Here is an 18,638-nt window from a genome sequence, read left to right on the forward strand (position 1 = left end):
AAACTTGTTTTAGTTTTTTGTATAAGAGTTGAGGTACCCTGAAGTACCTCATTTTATTTTATTTATTTTTTGTTGATAAAAAAAAGATAACGGTGAAGAATCGACAACTTTTATTTATTATTTTAATAATTTATTTTATCTTTACTGTTAAAAAGTTAAAAAATTAAAAAATTCCTTTTTAACTTGACCGTTAGCATTAACCTTGGTTTTGGAGATAGTTTAAAACTATTTTTCATTGGATTTACATTTGAATTCATTGAAACTACATTCTACCTACTGTTAGAGTGAACCAGACTAAACAATCTATTTGGACAGTTTAAGTTTAATTGTTTAAAAATCTTGATTTGAATTGCAAAAGATACACATCAAATTTTGGCATTGTTATCAAGGAACTCTATTTGAATTCGGTTATCATTCCTTATCTTTTTCTACATATTTTTTTTTTCATTCGCATTTTATTTTTATTTTCTGCATATCTATCTTTAGTTTCTTTTGATTAGTTTTTTTCATTTATTAAAGTGATAAAAAAAAGAAAAAATATTTATGATATTGAATCTTATTTTATTTTATTTCCTTCACAATCCTTAAAAAGAAACTGTGATACAATTAGTATGATTTTTCTTAAAAAATGATCGAAAATTTAATTTCAAATTAAAGATAACTTGAGATGCTACATAGTTTTTAAATAGGTGTAAAAGTAATATTTAAACGTTGGGAGAGTGAGAGTGACTATTTTATTTTTTAATACAAGTTTAACTTCTTACTAGAGAGAGGGGAATAACATGAAGAAGGGCAATTGAATAGAATTTCAGTAGTATGGAATTTGGATATAGTTCTCTTATCCGTAAGTATACAAATATTTTATCACGGACACTATAACAAACATGATGAGCCAGATTTAGGAATTTGATAGAATACTGATATATTCACACACAGTCCATATGCAGTATATACTCCATAAAAGATTTAGCCTTGAAATCTGTGTGTCTGAGCTTTTATCTCAACTTTGTGCCTGCAATTGTAACAAATAGCAACAGGTTTGATTCAGTTCTTCTTATCCTTCTTGCCGCCTGCCAGAATGCGCTGGATTTGAAGCCCTCGGCTGAATGCTTGGTTGAACAGCAGCCTAGTTTGGAATTCTGAAACAAATGGGAACCAAGCCAATATGACCACCGGGGCAAAAATAATCACTCCCATCAAGTATTCGTATCCTCTTGCTAAAGCTTTGACAGACCCCCACATTCCAATGCCCTTCACGAATGGCCTGCATGCTTGTGCTATCTGCACAATATATAACGCCACACCAATAAAAAAGAACCGATTTTATATTCACTTTTTCACTTCTTATACATGACTTGTAATCTAATATTTAAGAGTATAACAATTAATTGAGTTAGACACTGCCATGATATTCGAGTCAGACAGATGAAACAAACCAAAATAAAGATTGATACAGAAGATGGTGGCCGGTGATTTACTAAATAGGCACCCAGACAAACTTTCGAATGTTCTAACATATGGTCAAATGTGTGGGACACAAATTTAAGTTTTGTGCATGTTTTGCATGATAAAATAAGACAAAAAAATAACGAAGCAAGAGGCCAAGACCTCTAAGCACGAACCTGAATAAGTGCCCATGCTGTTGGCAAAAAGGCTAGGAGGCTCGCAAATATGTCTCCAATTGTGAGACTTAGCAGAGTAAACATTAAAGTTAGAACGACAATGGCTCCAACGAACAGAAACAATTTGACAAGACGAAACATCAACTGGAAGTCTGCGCTGAACTGCTTTCTACCCATGGACACAATCTGCAGTTCAAATGTAACAAATTAATCAGATCATAATCTATCACTTGCAGAAAGAACCTACTTTTTTATCACATGATACCAACCTTAAGGATAACCATGACAGCTACCATCACTATCCAAGACAAAGCATAAACCTGAAGAGAAAATGCATGTCAGAAAACTTTTCTCCATACACTCATTTAAATTATTATTATTATTTTTCTTTTATACTTTTTTGTGGAGGGGAGAGGAGATAGTGATTTATAATGAGATCATGGTATTTAGAAAAGGGCTAAATTCTCCTATATTCAAGGGATTATGATAAGAATCTGAGTATTATGAACAGTTTGAAGTCCTAAATAGAATAGAATGTTTAGTGGTATATTTAGGTATTGAATTCTCTTTTTTAAAAGCTAGTTTTTGAGGTGGGTTCCAAATGCTTGAATATTAGTCAATTTGTAGCTGAGACACTGGTTCTCTATATATCCGAGTTAACAACGCTTCACTCACCCTCAAATACCGGAGTTTGTAGTATAGACATTGGTGTTAAATAAGTTAAACCCTGTTGTGTGGCTCCAGACATGAAAACATAAAATGAAATTAAATTAGCTAGCATAATTACCAAGATGCTCTTGTCACCTCTGGCTACATTGAGATGATACACAATTCCATATTGATAGACAAAGAAACGCAGGTCAAGAATAATTTCACATAACCGCCCCAGACACCCAGTGTTCTGCAGATGATCCTGTTCTTCATTCCACCATGACTCCCAACTCTTGTTTGAAGGAACACCAATACCACCTCGAATACTTATCCACTTTTGCCAATCATCCCAGTCCTCAACTATCTTCTGCCATTCAAACCCTGATGGATTAAATAGGAAAGGTGAAAACAAAAATGAGCAGACCAAAAACCACATTGACGACGAGAGAAGGCCATATGTTGTTGGATCTGGTGCCGCTGATCCATAAATCCTATAACATATGAGCAAAATTGCGAGCTCAATCCCTTTAACAAAGTGACTTCTAGAGTACAATCTGTAATTTTCAGCAAACTTCTCATGGCGAACAACAAAACCACGGCCAGTTGCTCTATACTTTGCCCCTCCATGAAGAAGAGTGCGCCCAAAATAGTGCAGCTTTGTCCCTAGGGAGAAAGTGAAGAAAACAGGTGCTAGCTGCAACTGCATTATTATGAGATCCCCTATAGCAGTTCTGAACCCTCTCTCTAGTCCAATTTCCATGAACATGGGCAAAGTCATTACGAGTCCTATTTGAACAAGGGATTGGGAAGCTAATGCTGCCTGTAGTGCTACATTTCCCTTTCTCCTAGCCAACTTTACTATTGCATCCTCAAATCCACTCAAACACAGGTATAATTTGCCATATAGGAATGCATAACATGTGAGAACCACAATCTACGAATCAAAAAAAGAAAGATTTACTGCCATATGCAGAATTACAAATCAAGAAAAGGAAAAACAAAGACATTTAAATAGATAAATAGCTAAGACAAATTAAATAGCTTCCCTTAAGAATTGTCAGTTATCACTGTAACAATACTCAGTCAAGTTCTCATTTTGTGGGAAACACATAAATGGTTTAGTGTTCGTGTGATAAGAGATTAATTTCCACATACATTAATCATATTAGGATTGATTTGTTTTTAAATACACAGTTAGTGTTGGTTTAATCTTAATGTCAAAGATTTGAGCAAAAGAATAATAGTAAACAGCAAGTACTGCTTTTGTAATATCCTAAATGCATTAGCCATTACCATTGAGCTTATATAAAATCCAATGGTCGTGAAATAGCATGATAACATGCGGAAAAAGTCAAAACGATGCCCCAGTCTGTAGATATCTCTGCTTAATGTCTGTTCTCCGTTACCACAAGCCACTTTTGCTTCAAAAAGTGAGATTTGATTGAGCCCAACGTCTCTACCCTTTCCGCACTGGATATATTCATGATGAGTGATATTTCCGCGTCTTAGTGTGGAGTTGAATCCTGCATAGGCAAAAGCATATGATGCAGCGTACCAAAAAACGCACATGATGCAATGTACCAAAAAAGATCATATGATGCTTAAAAGGAAATATCCAATGTCAGTACAAAGAAAGATTTTTCAAGAATGGTACCAGCAAAAATATCCTCGCTCAAATTGATGCCACAAGAAGCCTTGCTAAATCCTCCTCGAGTTATGTGGAAAATTCTATCAAAAACATCTGGATGACCATAGTGGAATCGCACCCTAGAATTCAACAAATTTAGTATAAGCCACAAAATGTATCCTCTGCATTATATTCATTCTAATAAATGTCTTGCAACAACAGGAGAAAAGATGCTAAAGTGAAATTTGAGAGTTCTCTAATTATTGTCTCCGAAAATTGAAACAGCATGCCCTATGACACTCAAACAAGAAGAGCAAAATAGTGGGGGGAAAGGAAGAAATAAGCAAAGCTCATAGTATAATCTGAATAATACTTAATTTGATTCTAAACATTTATATTACATGTATTTCCCTTTTAAATAAAATCACTGTTTTAACTTGGGTGAGATCTTGTATTAGCCAATTCTGCAGTAGGTTCCTGATTTATTATAGAAGTTAAACAGGTATTTACTAGTCAACCATGTCATGAAATCACTAGAGGAAATCTTACTTCAGTGGTCTTGCAAGAACTCTTTGACCAATTGTGACAAAACTTGTTTCTTGATTTGACATAAACCAAGCCAAGGAAGAGACACTGTAGCAAGTGATAGAATTAAGTAATATGGTAACTTAGCATGACAAAATGCTCACTGGATGTGAATAAATTTCATCAGACCTGCCAGTAAAGATATGTTCACGAACACCTAATATTGTAGGCCGTCTCACCCCATGATCTTCACTAAACTCTTCCAAAAGATTGCGCATTTTTAAAGCTTCTTCCAAGTAATTATCCTTCAAGAAATTTGCACCGTTTCAACAGGTCAAAGTTTATAATGTTTTTCGCTTAAGAAATGTTTATAATGCTTTACCTGGTTCATGTCAATAGTCTGAAGAGCTTCGCCTCTTGTAAAAATGATGGCATGATTTTGATTTTCAGGCTTCCCTTCTCCTATCTTTGCTGGACCCGGCAGTTTTATCCGAAATATTTCCTTCAGAGAAAATAATAAAGCCATAAATTCTATGTTAATCACAAATTAATTAGCTTCCTGAATCGTTAGGCATTTACTTGGTCAAGATTGTCCACAGCTTTGACTAGTACAGAGTAATAAACTTTCTGAACTTTCCCTCCCTCTCTTTCTTCAACTTCATCAATATAAGCCACACGAAGTGAGGGATTGCTACAAATGAAGAACCGGATATTATATTCTTAAATGAAGCGGACTTCAGAAACCAAAGGCAAATATATATTGCATTTGAACTAAGCTCAATTCATGAATTGGAGAACATACTTAACCATCAAATTCAAAATGTCTGTCGCACGGCGATCTCCACTACGCTTCTGATTCCCATAGTTCTGACAGGTAGCGACGTATGTAAATTTCATGTCTGCAACCGCCTCTAAACTGGCATATAAGGATCTATGGCTCTTTTTATCTTCCTCGGACGGGGCAGTAACAGCTTTATAGCCGTCAAGTATCTCTGTTCACAAGATAACATAAAACCATAGAATCATCTATTCTTGGTAGCGAACTACTTTTTTGTCTATCACCATGAAGAATATAAATAAGTAAAAAATTTCATATAAGTGATAGTTGTGCATAAAGCCTGGCCCAAAATTCAAAACTAGCTTGCGATTGCCACAGTAGCAAGCAACTAGACTAAGCTCAAAAAGCTTGGAATAAAAGAAAATCACATTTACCCTTTTCATTTGCCATATCTAGAAAAGCCTGAAGCTTAATAGCTCGCCGGTAGTACATCATTCCCCTAACTGCATTGATGTACACGTACAAGAGGAAAAATATTAATCACCAAATCCTGTTTGTGGGGATGGAGAGGGTAGAAGTCACTGTTACCTGTCCTGCTAAGAGTTTGTCCTCGTAACGAGGCCCAGTGACGTAGCTGTAATATGTGTTCATCTTTCTCCCATATCTCGCTATCTTTCTTACAACCAAGACGTTCCATTAAGTTATTCCACTCATCTGAAAAGATAACTAAAATTTAGCCAGTCCTTTTGCAACTAGCAAATTACAGTCAAGATATATAGTGATAGTTGTTACAGACCAGGGTAGATCTTTTGCAGGTAATATATGATTGACACGCCATCTTCATTTTCAACCTCAAGGTCATTCTTCGAGTAGACAGTCTCTTCACTGTAGTATGGAGTTAAGACACTGCAAACAAAAAGCAAAATGCTACTTATAAGCTCAAGATAACTTCGGAACACATCGATTCAACACCAATGCATCACAAATTGCTTTAGAAATAAAATATTAAACAAACCAGGAAAAGATAATTTGCGTAATAAGAATTAAGAGATTAACCCTGATGACCACAAATTCTCTAAACTCTGGAAGCATTTCATTATTCAATATGAATAAGTTACCAGAATAGGATGTTCTTGCAGTTTATTGTACATGACATGACATATGCATACATCTTAATGGCCACAAGTTCTGTACAAAAACAAGCATCAGACCTTATTGGAAATGGTTTCTATTCCAAGGGATTTAATGTCTAGATAGCTGAATAGACATATAGTGACTTATTATTTGCCTAGGGAGTTACATTTATTTTTTTATTGCTCTTAAATGAAACTCATTTCGAAATTATTACAGATACTCCTGCTGTTCAGTGGTTCTGCACTCAAGCATTTCACCTAAATCCAGTCTTCAACTAACCTGAAGGATAGCATTTTTCGAACTCGTGGAGCACGTGGCATATCCATGAACAATGAATTGGTAAAGAATGCAATCCTCCTGCGTGCTTCAAGGTTTGTTGGAACCTCAATGGCAGATTCCTTCACCGTCAAAAGTAAATAAAGACGTCTAATCTGAAAATCCAAAATTATTCGAAGTCACATAAGTATCTGAAAAGTTAATAATAACGGAAACTGTAAATAATAATTATTATTATTATCATTATTACCTGTTCGTCCCATTGTGCTGTAAGTACAGGAGGAAATAATACAGCTGGTCTTGCATCTGTACCAGCAAAAAGTTGCCTTCCAGTATCCTTACTACTATGATAAAGTTCTGCCAATTCACTGAAGAACATCACAGTATGAAAGCACACATTATTATTATTATCGGAAGAAAGATACGAATTATTAAATTCCAAATTCAGTGCAGTCAAGTTAACCAACCTGTTCTCATTTACCACCATATCACGTGTAAAGACTTCTAACATGTCTTGCAATAAGACCACCACTGTACCTTGCTTGGATGCATCTGCATCTTTCTGTAATCATAAAAGGATATGTAAGCAGATAAACAGGATAGTTACAAGAAACCGTTTAAGAATACAAACAAAGGTTATGTATGATTAGTTTTCTTTAGATAACTCACCAAGATTTCCACAAGCTCCACGAACTTCTTACAAAGGGAAGGTAAAAACCCCATTCGGAAATTTGTGAGAAGTGTATTCTTAGAGATGCTGTTTTCAACTTCCTTAATAATGACAGAGATTGTCCTGTTCCATCACAAAGAATTAAGCCTATTGATAATGACATACGTTTTAACAGAGTGAACCATATGTTCCTTCATTTATCTCGAGTCAAGTAATCCAGACTGACAATTAAAATATAAAAAGATAAATAAATGAAAAGTATATGTACGTCAAACAAGACTCATTGCTTTTGTGAATTGGAAATAGTAAGAGCCAAATTTATAGTCTTCATAAAAAAAAACATGGTTAGGATTATTTATAATCTTACATTGACAATGCTTCTTGTATGAACTGTAAACTAAAATGGACAAACATCAATAGGGAAAGATACTGAAAGCTACCTCTTCTCAGCTTCTCCTACTATCAAAGCATGCAGGATGTTTTTAAATGATTCATAGCATTCAATCACAGCACATTTCATATATTCATCTGCACATATGCGCTTCCAAAGATCGGAGTCCTTTCCTCGAAATTGAGCTGCCATGTCCAGTGCTATAGGAATCTGTAAATGTAGACAGTGAGCCAATTATATGAACTGGTAAACTACAAGCATATTAAAAATTGAATTATACAGACCTTGCTTGCAAGCAAAAAAGGTGGCCACTGAATTGTTTTCAAGCTTGGATCTGATGAGTATGGAACCATCAAAAGATCCATCTCCCTGGAGTGATACTATCACAGGTTAGTCCTTAGTAGGTGATGGGTTACAAATCAAAATATGGAGGAGAAAGAATAGAAGATAGGATTTATGACAAAAAGCAATTAAAGAGTTTGGTTCTGTGGCCTTTCCTATCACTTATGATATCTTCCTCACGGAAACTACAAATAACTTCATTCCATAATTGAGCAAACTTAGCAGCTTCACTCCTTCTGCTTGCAGAAATCTATACAAACACGGAAACATAAGTGGGGATAAATAGTTATATTTAGTTTACTGTAGTTAGCAGCAAAGTGAAAATGTGATAGAAACCTCGTCAAATCGCTTCGATAAAGAAAATTTCTTCTTCTGCTTCATGTCAGTAGGAACCAAGTATGTGTTGAATGCTCCAGGCAATGACTGGAACCTCGATCTCAGCATGGTAAGAGTGCGTATCTGTGTAAGCAAATTGATAACAACATTAACTGGTCGGTAAAATAATGTGATTTGAAGTATTATATGTATTTTATTACGTGACTTTTCCAATGTCAAGTTCTTCCAGACAATTATTTACTCTTTGGAAACTTCAAGATTTCATAAAAAAATATTATGGATACATGTTTTTCAGAAGTAAAGAAAACCAATAAAATAGCTACTTCGTAACTTCTCTCCAGATATATAAATAAGATATATTGACAGTAACCTCTCCTAGACGATCAAAGGCTCCAATAACACCACCGCAAATAGTTGAAAAGATGGAATACCAAATTTGAGTGTCCATGAAATAAATCTGCATTCAAAATGTAATCTGAGATGTTTACACTGAAAACTTTATCCCAAGCAAATGAAAAGATTAATATACGTGAGTATAACCACCAAATATAGCATACACACCATAAGTACAGGGGCCCAGAGTGCAATAACTGCACCGTAGTTATTTTGAGCTGCATAGACCAGAAATACTAGATCAATAAAGTTAACAGCAAGTTGCAATGGACTAAAAAAATGTGAAGAAAACTACCTTCAGGGAAAAATTCATGCCAAGCAAAATCAACATGCCGGATACTCATTATGTCCTTAGTTGGCTGAACCAGAGGTTTGATCTGAAGAAAAAACAGTTAAAAGAGGCTCAACAAATTCACAAGACATTATTAAGAAAATAGCAACTACAACCGCAGTAATAATTACCTGTAGAAAAAAGCTGAATGAAAATTTAGCAGCCAAAAGAATCACCCAAAAAAGAGTGTACCTGTAATTTTAAAAGAAATAGATGATGAAAAAATTTCAAACAAATAACAGGAGCACAAACCTTAAGTAACTTGGATAACATAGTATTCTGCAAAACTCACTTTAGGAGAGCAAATTGACTCTCATGCATTCCTCTTCCCACATATATTCTTGGCTGCATGATGATTATCCATTTATGTTAGAAATTTAATCAATGATTCAAAAAAATTGCTTCCTACTGATTTCTGTAATCAGGTGGGTGTATGCATTAATTTCAACATTGAAACAATAAAGTACACTGAAACAAGCATCATACCACTAAAATAATTTCAATTTATAATGAAGAGGAATAGTTAAATGCGAAGTGAATATGAAATCAGAAGACACACTACCTGTGACCACCATAAGAGAAACCTAACTATGTGCCAGTTTGAGTTTTCAATCCAACGCCTAAGCATTGGGAAAAGAAAGAGAGCAGCTGCTAGTAAATTTGGAAGCAGATAAACTGCAACTGCAAATATATACAATGGTGGAATCCCCTTTATACGATGAAGAAAGGAAAGCAGATCCTTCATAAAGTTAGGGGCATCCTTGAAGGAATGCACATAGAAGAGTGGAAGAGCAATGACCCAAAAAAGGCTAACAACGACTTTGAGAAAATTTCGTAGGACATCAGTGAATCTCCAACGATGATAGCCTGGAAAGTTCAAAGCCAGGTCCAAGATACCTAAATAAAAATAAAAATGAACAAATGCAATGTCAATTCTTCAACTACTAGCTTAAACAAAAACCAGCAAAAAAAAACTCCTAAAACTAGTGCTTCTGATAATAGTATGATAAATTATACAGAGAAACTTGAGTCAATATATCATACTTTGAAGTAAGCGCAGAATGGCTGCTGTAATGAATATGCTAGAGAGATCATATAAGACCTCTTTCTGAAAGATATCCAACAATGATATCCCTTCCCAGGCAATAATGAACATCATCTGCAATAAGAATGTTATGATCTTGTGAGAGCAACAATCAAGGGACATGATGACATAATCACTTCTGTTGAAAACAAATACCTGCAAACCTAGCAGATAGAAGGTCCAAAGACGATCAAAACTGCGGAAGATGTGCCAGAATGATCGGGTCTCAACAAAATTTGATTTGCCAGTTCTTCCAGGTGTTTTTTGAGCACCCTTCCTTCCCTGATATGGAATTCATATAAGCATTGTACTAAATATATATCCTGCATTCAGGCAAGCAACTCCTAAGAGAATAAATACCTGTGTCATAGTTGATCTAAAAAATTCACCATCATCGCGCATGGGCCATCCAAGTGAAAAGCAATCAGGTGACCTGAAACCAAATGCATTGGAAGCTAAACCAACAGGCCAAAGGAAGTCAGTTTCAATAAGAAATAAAAACCCAAAGGCAAACGAACCAGAAATATTCATTTAGATCATCATAGTTGCACCAGGCTGAGTGAGGAGCTGCTCCTTGTCTGCTCTTCTTGGCTTCCTGTATTGATTAGCAGGGTAATAACTCATCACCGAGAAGAAAAGTACCTGACGTAAGTTGACGATCCAATATCAGAAAAACCATACCTTTTCTATTACTCGGTATATAGGAGTTATAACCTTGCGCAAGAATGCCTCATCATCACCACCATAAGAAGGTTTGATGTTTTCACCAGTAACAATGCTGACATTTCCAGCCAATAAACCATGAAGTTCATAAGCCATCTGAAGTTATAGTTGACTGTTATTAGTACGTGCAGAAAAATAACTAACAATAAAATAAAAACGTTACAGTTCATCTGCTAACACATTCTGGCACAAGATATTGTAACACTCGAAAAATATGTACGCACATTATGAAATATGTAGCAAAGACACTCTGGCATGAAGCGAACATTGGATGCTTCACCCCATATGAGAAGATACAAGCCCATATAAAGTAACTTCCTTTGTTGTATCTCTTGATGACCTTGAGGATATCTGCACGAAAGAATACCATAGTCACTTTAGCATAAATATTTTCAGATTTATTCTTAAAAATATGATAGGAAAAGGTAGGAAAGTTGTTTGGCGAAGGAGATATAGTTATATCTTACCGTAAGCTATGTCTTCGTCCCAAAAATTTGCACCACGTTTTGTAATTCTTAAACAGATTATTCATCACTGCATCAATGGCTCGATCATCAAGCTGCAGTTGTTTAAGAAAATCAAAATACAGTGAAATTTAGCTAAGGCTCAATAGCAAAACAGGCTACCTGATAACTAAATGAACACGGGAGTTCTCTTTATTTCTAGTTTATCTCTATTAAACCTATAAATGATTTGCTAAGTACAGAAGATGCAAGATATAGCTACATACCTTGCTAAGGGGCTCAGATTTGGGGTTTAGCCTTATGTGAGCGTTAGCAAGAAGTAGAATTAAATGCTCTCTCTGGTTCCTGACGTTGTCCCTCTGAACCAAAATAAACCAAAAAGATTAACAAATTGCGGGGGCTATAAAAAAGATGAAGCAAGTTATAATCACTTTTCCTATCGATTTCTATTTGGGAGTAGAATACATACCTGGAACCCAAACATAGCTCTAAGCCAATCAAGCAGATCCAAATCACCAGTTCTCTGTCTTTGTTGCTCAAATAAAGTTGGCCAATTCAGGCCACGAGTATTCCAGAAGGCCGAAACAGCTGCCTTAATCTAAACAGTGGAAAGATAACCAAAGAATTCAGTACAAAGCCAAACAAAATACAAACACTACAAATCAATCGCGGCAGAAGGGATACCTCTTCAAGCTGCATAATAGGTTGAGAAGCCCCGGCTGAGTTCAACGGAAGAATGTTGAAAGGTGCATATATCTCCGTCTTTTCCTGGACATCTCTAGCTGCCGCAATGATCTGAATGCACAAAAATTACTGCTGTCATTTATAACTTCCAAAAAAACTTATGCGGCAAGGTACGTTTGTCCACAAGATGAAAATGAAAATGTACTGTACATATTAATCAAAACAGACCTCAGGAGCTACTTCTTCGACCTTCTCAGTCTTGTTAACAGCACAAAGAACTTCAAAAAGCACCCCGGCGGTCTGGTAAGCTTTCCCGAGCTGTGCTCTAACGTTGAAAATAAAATAAAAAAGATACATAGGAATGTTAAGCATGGAGGCGAAGGAGGTGTCCTTATCTTAACAAGACATATATAAGTGTACCTGTCTGCCTGTTCTCCTTCGTCAAGAGCTCTGACATAATGCTCATAGTATTGCTGATAATAAGCCTGGATTTCCCTTGCATCTGTCTTCTTAACACGAAGGGCAAGACTTTGTCCGTTGTCCTAGAGTCGATAAATCATGTGAGAGAAGTTCGAGTAGGAGAACCAAAGTGCACTCTTTCTATCTCCGTTTTAGTAAAGGAGGAAATAATAATAATAATCAATAAAAATAGTAATGTAAATTTTAGTTCACTTCCTTCCGAATCTCACACTTCTTTTCTTAAGAAACACATAATGCTTCATTGTACTAATAATTTAAATAAAAAAACTGATGAGTTGTAGTTTATATTACTAATAAATTAGTAATGCATTATAATGAGAAATGAATATGTCTAGTTAATAAAGTTCACGATCAAACAAAATATAAAATTGTCAATACTTCTAATTTAATTTAAAAATATATTTATTTATTTCTCATATAAATATAAAGTAATAATAATGATGATGATGATAAATAATAATAAATTTGATTTGACCCCAACTCATTTTAATCATATGAAAAATATTCACAAACCACAACATTAAATGAGAAATTACCACAATAATAATAATAATAATAATTGATTCACTTTAAAAATAAATATGTAATAATTAATTATACACATAAAATATATTATTGTTTTAGTAACTGTTATGATGTGGACATCGCCAAAATGGCAAGAATTCAACTTTGAAATGTTTAATTAAGAGAGACAAGCCAGATTTGGTAGAACGACATGCATATATTTAATCATGATTTTTTATCTTTAAATTTTTTTAGCTATTTACTGTTAATTTTAATTTAAGTATATTAATAACATAATTTACTGTAATCTAGTTAAGTATGTAAGATAAACTAATTATATTTTATAATAAATACTTTAAAAATAATACTTATATTGATTTTGTAATAGTTCACAGTTTAAATAACCTAGAACATCCACAATACATACATGGTTACTTAAACAAACTATTTATGTTAATTTTGTAAGTCTTACAATGGCACATATAGGTTTAAGCATTCTATACGATTTACTTCAATATGGAGGGTGTTAAATTAAGTCTGTAACCCAATTTAGTATATCTTATAACTCATTATTAACACTTAAAATATTAATTTTCTCATTAAATGTATGCTATTATATTTAAACAATATTGTTTTATAGAAATAAATATACTTATATAAGTAATTTCACAATTTTTTTCTGATAATAAATTTTGTTAAACAATATCGGTTAACTTTATTCCGTCAACTTATATGATTTTGTAAAAGTAAAACTATTGTTTCTATTGCTTTTTGGTGTGTTATAAACTTATAGGATTAATCTCTCACATTGTGTGAAATAAGTGAAAAATATATGTTTGGGATATGAATGATTTTTAAGAGAGAAAAATAAGAAAAAGAATGAAATATGTTTATTTATAATTTAATTAAAAGTAGAGTATACATAAGTTAAGTTCTCTTGTTTAGTTTTTTTTTTAAAAAAATATTTTGCATAAAATAATTTTAATTAATAGAAAAAAATGTTATTTTCTTCTTCTGAAAAATGTATGGATTTTTTTTCTAAACAAATCCTTGTTGGAAACCCTAACTAAGGTGTTCCATTGGTCGTTATTAGTCTGGTTATAATATATATATATATATATATATATATATATATATAAAAGAATACTGCGAATTTCAGAATAATAAAGAAAGAGTTTAATAAGTTAATTACAGATAAGGTAATTATGATGATAAATTTATTACATGTAATATGGTTTATGCTGGAATGTTCACCAATTTTTTTCATGGAAAAGACGAAACATTTTTTAACGAAAATAAATAACGATTCCCATTGAGTTGATGGTAGTTATGCGAAGGACTGCGCTTTAAAATACAAGTTGTAGAAAATCGTTAGAATATAATTTCTCATAGTTTAAGTATTACTACTAGTGTTGTGTATAAAAAGGTATTACTGTTATTACTTTAGAAAAAAAAAATCTGTACAATCATTTTACGTATTTTAATCATTTTTATATTATATTATAAGTTTTTGGATAGTTTAAAGTTGGAAGCATATTTGTTTTACCCAAATAAAATGGAACTTGATAGTTTTACCCTTCATATTTTCTGTTACATGTATTAAAAAACTATATATAATAATAAAATATTAAATTAAATTATTTAATTAAAATATAAATTAAATTAACTATCATGTTCCAAAAAGTAATACTATTTCTTGAATAAAGTTAAATTTTTAATTTTCAAAATGATACCATATATCCATTAAATAAAATATATCTTTAACAATTTAAAATAATAATGTTCTGATTATGTTTAATTTATTTTTTAACTTAAATCTTAATATATGTATTATTATTTTTTATAATGGATGGTGAAGTGGTAGTATTTTTTTTAAGGGTATGAAAGTATTATTTCTGTTTTTGACGTGACAGTTGGAGACATGCTAGCGAAAAGAGTTAGTTACGTACCCTCTCCAATCGCTGCAGCAACAGCGTCTTAAATTGCCTCACACCACGTCCGCTGGAGCTCTGATCCAACCGGTGCGCCTTCTCGAAAGCATAGAACCGACCTTACAACAACCAACAAACCAATTTCAGATTCAGAGAATTTTCTATGAGATTTCATACAGTAAATTTTACTACTAAATAAAAAAGAAGAAAAAAATATTAGATGTAATAAATTATGAAGGAGATAGGCAAAAATTATTGATGTATGAATTGTTGCCATAGAACATTGACGACATAAAACATTGAAGGAAATGAAATAGAGTCTGTGCTACTGAGCTAAAGCAACATTGACGACAACATACATAGATAAGCAACCCTAGGGCGTTCGCTTTCGATCTCATTGGCGACTCGGAGAATCGGCGAAATGGAAGCGAGCGCAGACGGAACAACCTCATTGTCGAAAACCTCCGCTGAGAACGTCGTGGCGGCACTTCTGGACGGGCGCCTCGTCAGCGTGTTCGGTGCCGCATCCAGACCGGGCATCGTGGATCACCACCCCGACGTTCCCTGCTCTATGTCTTCTACTTCACCTCTTTCTCCTCTGTTCCAATATCATGTGAACAAAATTAAGTGATTAATTATTAAAAAAAATATAAAATGAGGAGTAATTGAAATGCAGTGGTGATGAAAACCTAGAGCAGAGGAGAAAGACGGTTTCAGAAGAAGCTGAAGCGGGAGGCAGGCTTCTGCGAAAGGAAAAGCAGAGAGCGAGAGAGAGAAAGCGCGGGAGGAGAAAGACTATGAGAGAGGAAGAAGGAGATGACACGTGGGAGAGGGAGAAAGGGAAATGATTGGAAGAACAAGGTTTACGGAAGCAACACAAAAAGAATATGATGAGAGAGGAGAATTAATTTTTAAGGAACTTTCTCTCTTTTCTTTTATTTATAGTAGCTAGGGTAGCGGAACGCTGCTATCTAGGGAATAATGTGATTACTCCAACAAATATCACAGCTTAATCTGATGCATTTCTGTTAAGTGAGTCAAACTTTTAGAAAGATGAATGATACAGCAAATGAAAAACATAATCTATGTAATAGAGAGGGACTCACACGGAGGATAAATATAGTATAAAGAGACGAATCTATATATTATATAATTATGATTTATATAAATTGATAAATAAATTTATAAAGAGACGAATCTATATATTATATAATTATGATTTATATAAATTGATAATAAAGATTTATGTATACAAGTATTTTTTAGATTATTTTTTGAAACTAAAAAACGGATTCAAAAGGATTTATTTTTTATTTTTATAATCATATATAATGTATTTTTTTTTAAAAATTATGTTAGAACAATATTAAAATTGTCAAAAATCTAACAACTACTTTTTGAATTAAACACTTCATACTTGTCATATCTATTATATGATTGTCTAATCTTCATATAACATAATTCACTACTATTGGGATGGTCGTTATCATGCCTCCTTCGTTGTTATTATTTTCAATACAAACCATGCTTGTCTGCATCAAATATACATGGATGCATCATTAATCAAGAGCATGATATTCAGATTGCATTGCACGAAGCCATTGGGGATGTTTCATAGCTTGTTTGTAGGTGGACGGCTGAAACGAGTCATTAGTCACAACAGTATGGAGAATTTTGGGTTTAGATATACCTGCCTTAGCACGAGTTACCATGGGATGAAGATTGTTAACTGGAATAGGAGAAGTAGTCTGACAATGATTATTAGCAGTAGATATAGGTGATGACTGAGTGGGTGTAGGTGTAGGAGAGGAACAATTAGGAAAAGAAACCACAGTTATAGGTGAAGAAGAAAAGGAAGAAGCAGTAGTATTGCTCTCATTATGAATAACAAAAGGATTATCATGTTGGGAAAAGGGAAACAAATATTCATTGAAAATCACATGTCTTGAGATGATAGTCTTCCCAGACTGAGTTAGGCAAACATATCCTTTGTGTGTACTGTTATAACCAAGAAATAAACACAAAGATGACTTAAAATCAAACTTATGTTGATTATAAGGCCGCAAAAGAGGATAACAGGCACACCCAAAAATACGAAGAAAGGTATAATCAGGTTTAGATGAAAACAACTTTTCATGAGGACTTATATTATCTAAAACAGGCGTGGGTAAAAGATTAATAATCTGAACAGCAGAGATAAAAGCCTCACCCCAAAATTTGAGAGGAAGAGAAGCAGCAGAAAGAAGGGCCAAACCTGTTTCGGCAACATGTCGATGTTTGCGTTCGATAGATCCATTTTGTTCATGAGTATGTGGACAAGTAAAACGATGAGAAATACCATGATCATGCAAGACTTTTGTTAAGGAAATAAACTCCTTAGCATTATCAGTTTGAAGACTTTTGATGAGAAAACCAGTTTGTTTTTCAGCAAGTAATTTGAAACGCAAAAAGACAGCAGTAGCTTGAGATTTTGAAGTTATAAGATACAACCAAGTATACCTAGAAAAAGCATCAAGAAAAGCAATGTAATACATAGATCCATCACGTGCAGTAACATGGGAGGGACCCCAGATATCAACAAAAGCTAACTGAAGAGGAGCAGTATAAACAGTGTGTGAAAGAGGAAAAGGCAATTGATGACTTTTGGCAATAACACACGAATCACAAAAGAGAGAATTTTTATTACACAATATATTGTTCATTCGCATTACACATTGAACAGTCCTAGATGAAGCATGACTAAGTCTTTTATGCCACAATTCGTAAGGAGTCATAACAGAGTTGTGAGAACTAATATTCACAAAGGGTAGCAATGAGCGATGTAATGAGGGAAAAACATACAAGCCATCACGTATGTTTCCTTGGAGAAGAATCTCCTTGGTATCCTGATTTTTGACAAAGCACTGATTAGGATAAAATTCAAAGAACACATTATTATCACGTGCAAACTTAGAGACACTAATAAGATTTTTGTTAATGGAAGGAACATGCAAAAGGTTATGTAAACGAAAGGAAGCATTAGAACCAGAAGAACACAAAGAAGCAGAACCAAGATGTTGAATATTCATACCTGACCCATTTCCCAGTTGCACAGTATCATTACCAGAATAGTTCATTTTCTTGGAGAAAACAGAGGAATCATGCGTGATATGATGAGTGGCGCCGCTATCGGGATACCACAGAGGGTCAGTGACGATGGAAGGGGTTCCCAAAACTGAAGGTTCAGGGTCACCTACAGAGGAATGCTGAAAACTGGCAGTATTAGCAGAAACATTGGATGGTAAAATAGGAGCAGACCTGTGCCAGCAATGAAGAGCAGTGTGGCCAAATTTGAAACAGAGTTGGCATTGAACCCGAAGAGGTTGAGAAGAAGAAGAATCGAAAACCCCACTCCATGAACTCTTCTGTGAATCCCGAAACTGTGGTTGTCGTTTATTGAAGGAATGACGGGCAGAGCCACGGCTGCCACGCAAATTGGTTCCACGAAACGAAGATCGTGAAGGGGCCGAAGGGTTCCATTGAGTGGATGCAGTATTAGCTTGAATGAAAGGACGATCAAGAGACTTATGTTTGTCAAACCTCTCTTCTTGAGCCAGGAGCAAAGCTTCAATGTCCTCAACAGTGTAGGGATCAAGACGGGACGTGACAGAGGTGATGAACGAATCATACTCCTCAGGAAGACCATCCAAGAT

General features: G+C 34.2%; 1 protein-coding gene and 1 non-coding gene across 2 annotated transcripts; both read right to left on the bottom strand.

The window, feature by feature from the left end:
* Positions 1-794: 794 nt before the first annotated feature.
* LOC137822558 (callose synthase 5) lies at positions 795-15,540 on the bottom strand. The gene is made up of 42 exons (XM_090295421.1): positions 15,306-15,540; positions 14,965-15,065; positions 12,452-12,573; positions 12,260-12,356; positions 12,032-12,142; positions 11,817-11,945; positions 11,614-11,706; positions 11,351-11,442; positions 11,108-11,234; positions 10,842-10,979; positions 10,679-10,755; positions 10,521-10,593; positions 10,317-10,442; positions 10,121-10,235; positions 9,639-9,973; positions 9,369-9,421; positions 9,208-9,268; positions 9,041-9,122; positions 8,914-8,963; positions 8,723-8,809; positions 8,353-8,475; positions 8,175-8,266; positions 7,959-8,046; positions 7,724-7,884; positions 7,283-7,406; positions 7,081-7,175; positions 6,864-6,981; positions 6,617-6,768; positions 6,000-6,109; positions 5,792-5,917; positions 5,638-5,706; positions 5,228-5,417; positions 5,005-5,116; positions 4,808-4,927; positions 4,615-4,730; positions 4,450-4,533; positions 3,928-4,040; positions 3,567-3,796; positions 2,410-3,207; positions 1,892-1,942; positions 1,623-1,808; positions 795-1,281 (listed from the first exon to the last, which is right to left on the bottom strand). Exons 1-42 carry the CDS (start codon positions 15,484-15,486, stop codon positions 1,045-1,047), a joined length of 5,745 nt encoding a protein of 1,914 aa, XP_090151547.1. The 5' UTR covers positions 15,487-15,540; the 3' UTR covers positions 795-1,044.
* Positions 5,631-5,709, bottom strand: LOC137823240 (small nucleolar RNA J33). The gene has a single exon (XR_011083093.1). It is a non-coding gene; the product is annotated as a small nucleolar RNA J33 (small nucleolar RNA).
* Positions 15,541-18,638: the final 3,098 nt, after the last annotated feature.

Source organism: Phaseolus vulgaris, chromosome 9 (assembly GCF_051622355.1).
Source record: "Phaseolus vulgaris cultivar YP4 chromosome 9, ASM5162235v1, whole genome shotgun sequence".
Lineage (NCBI taxonomy): Eukaryota > Viridiplantae > Streptophyta > Magnoliopsida > Fabales > Fabaceae > Phaseolus > Phaseolus vulgaris.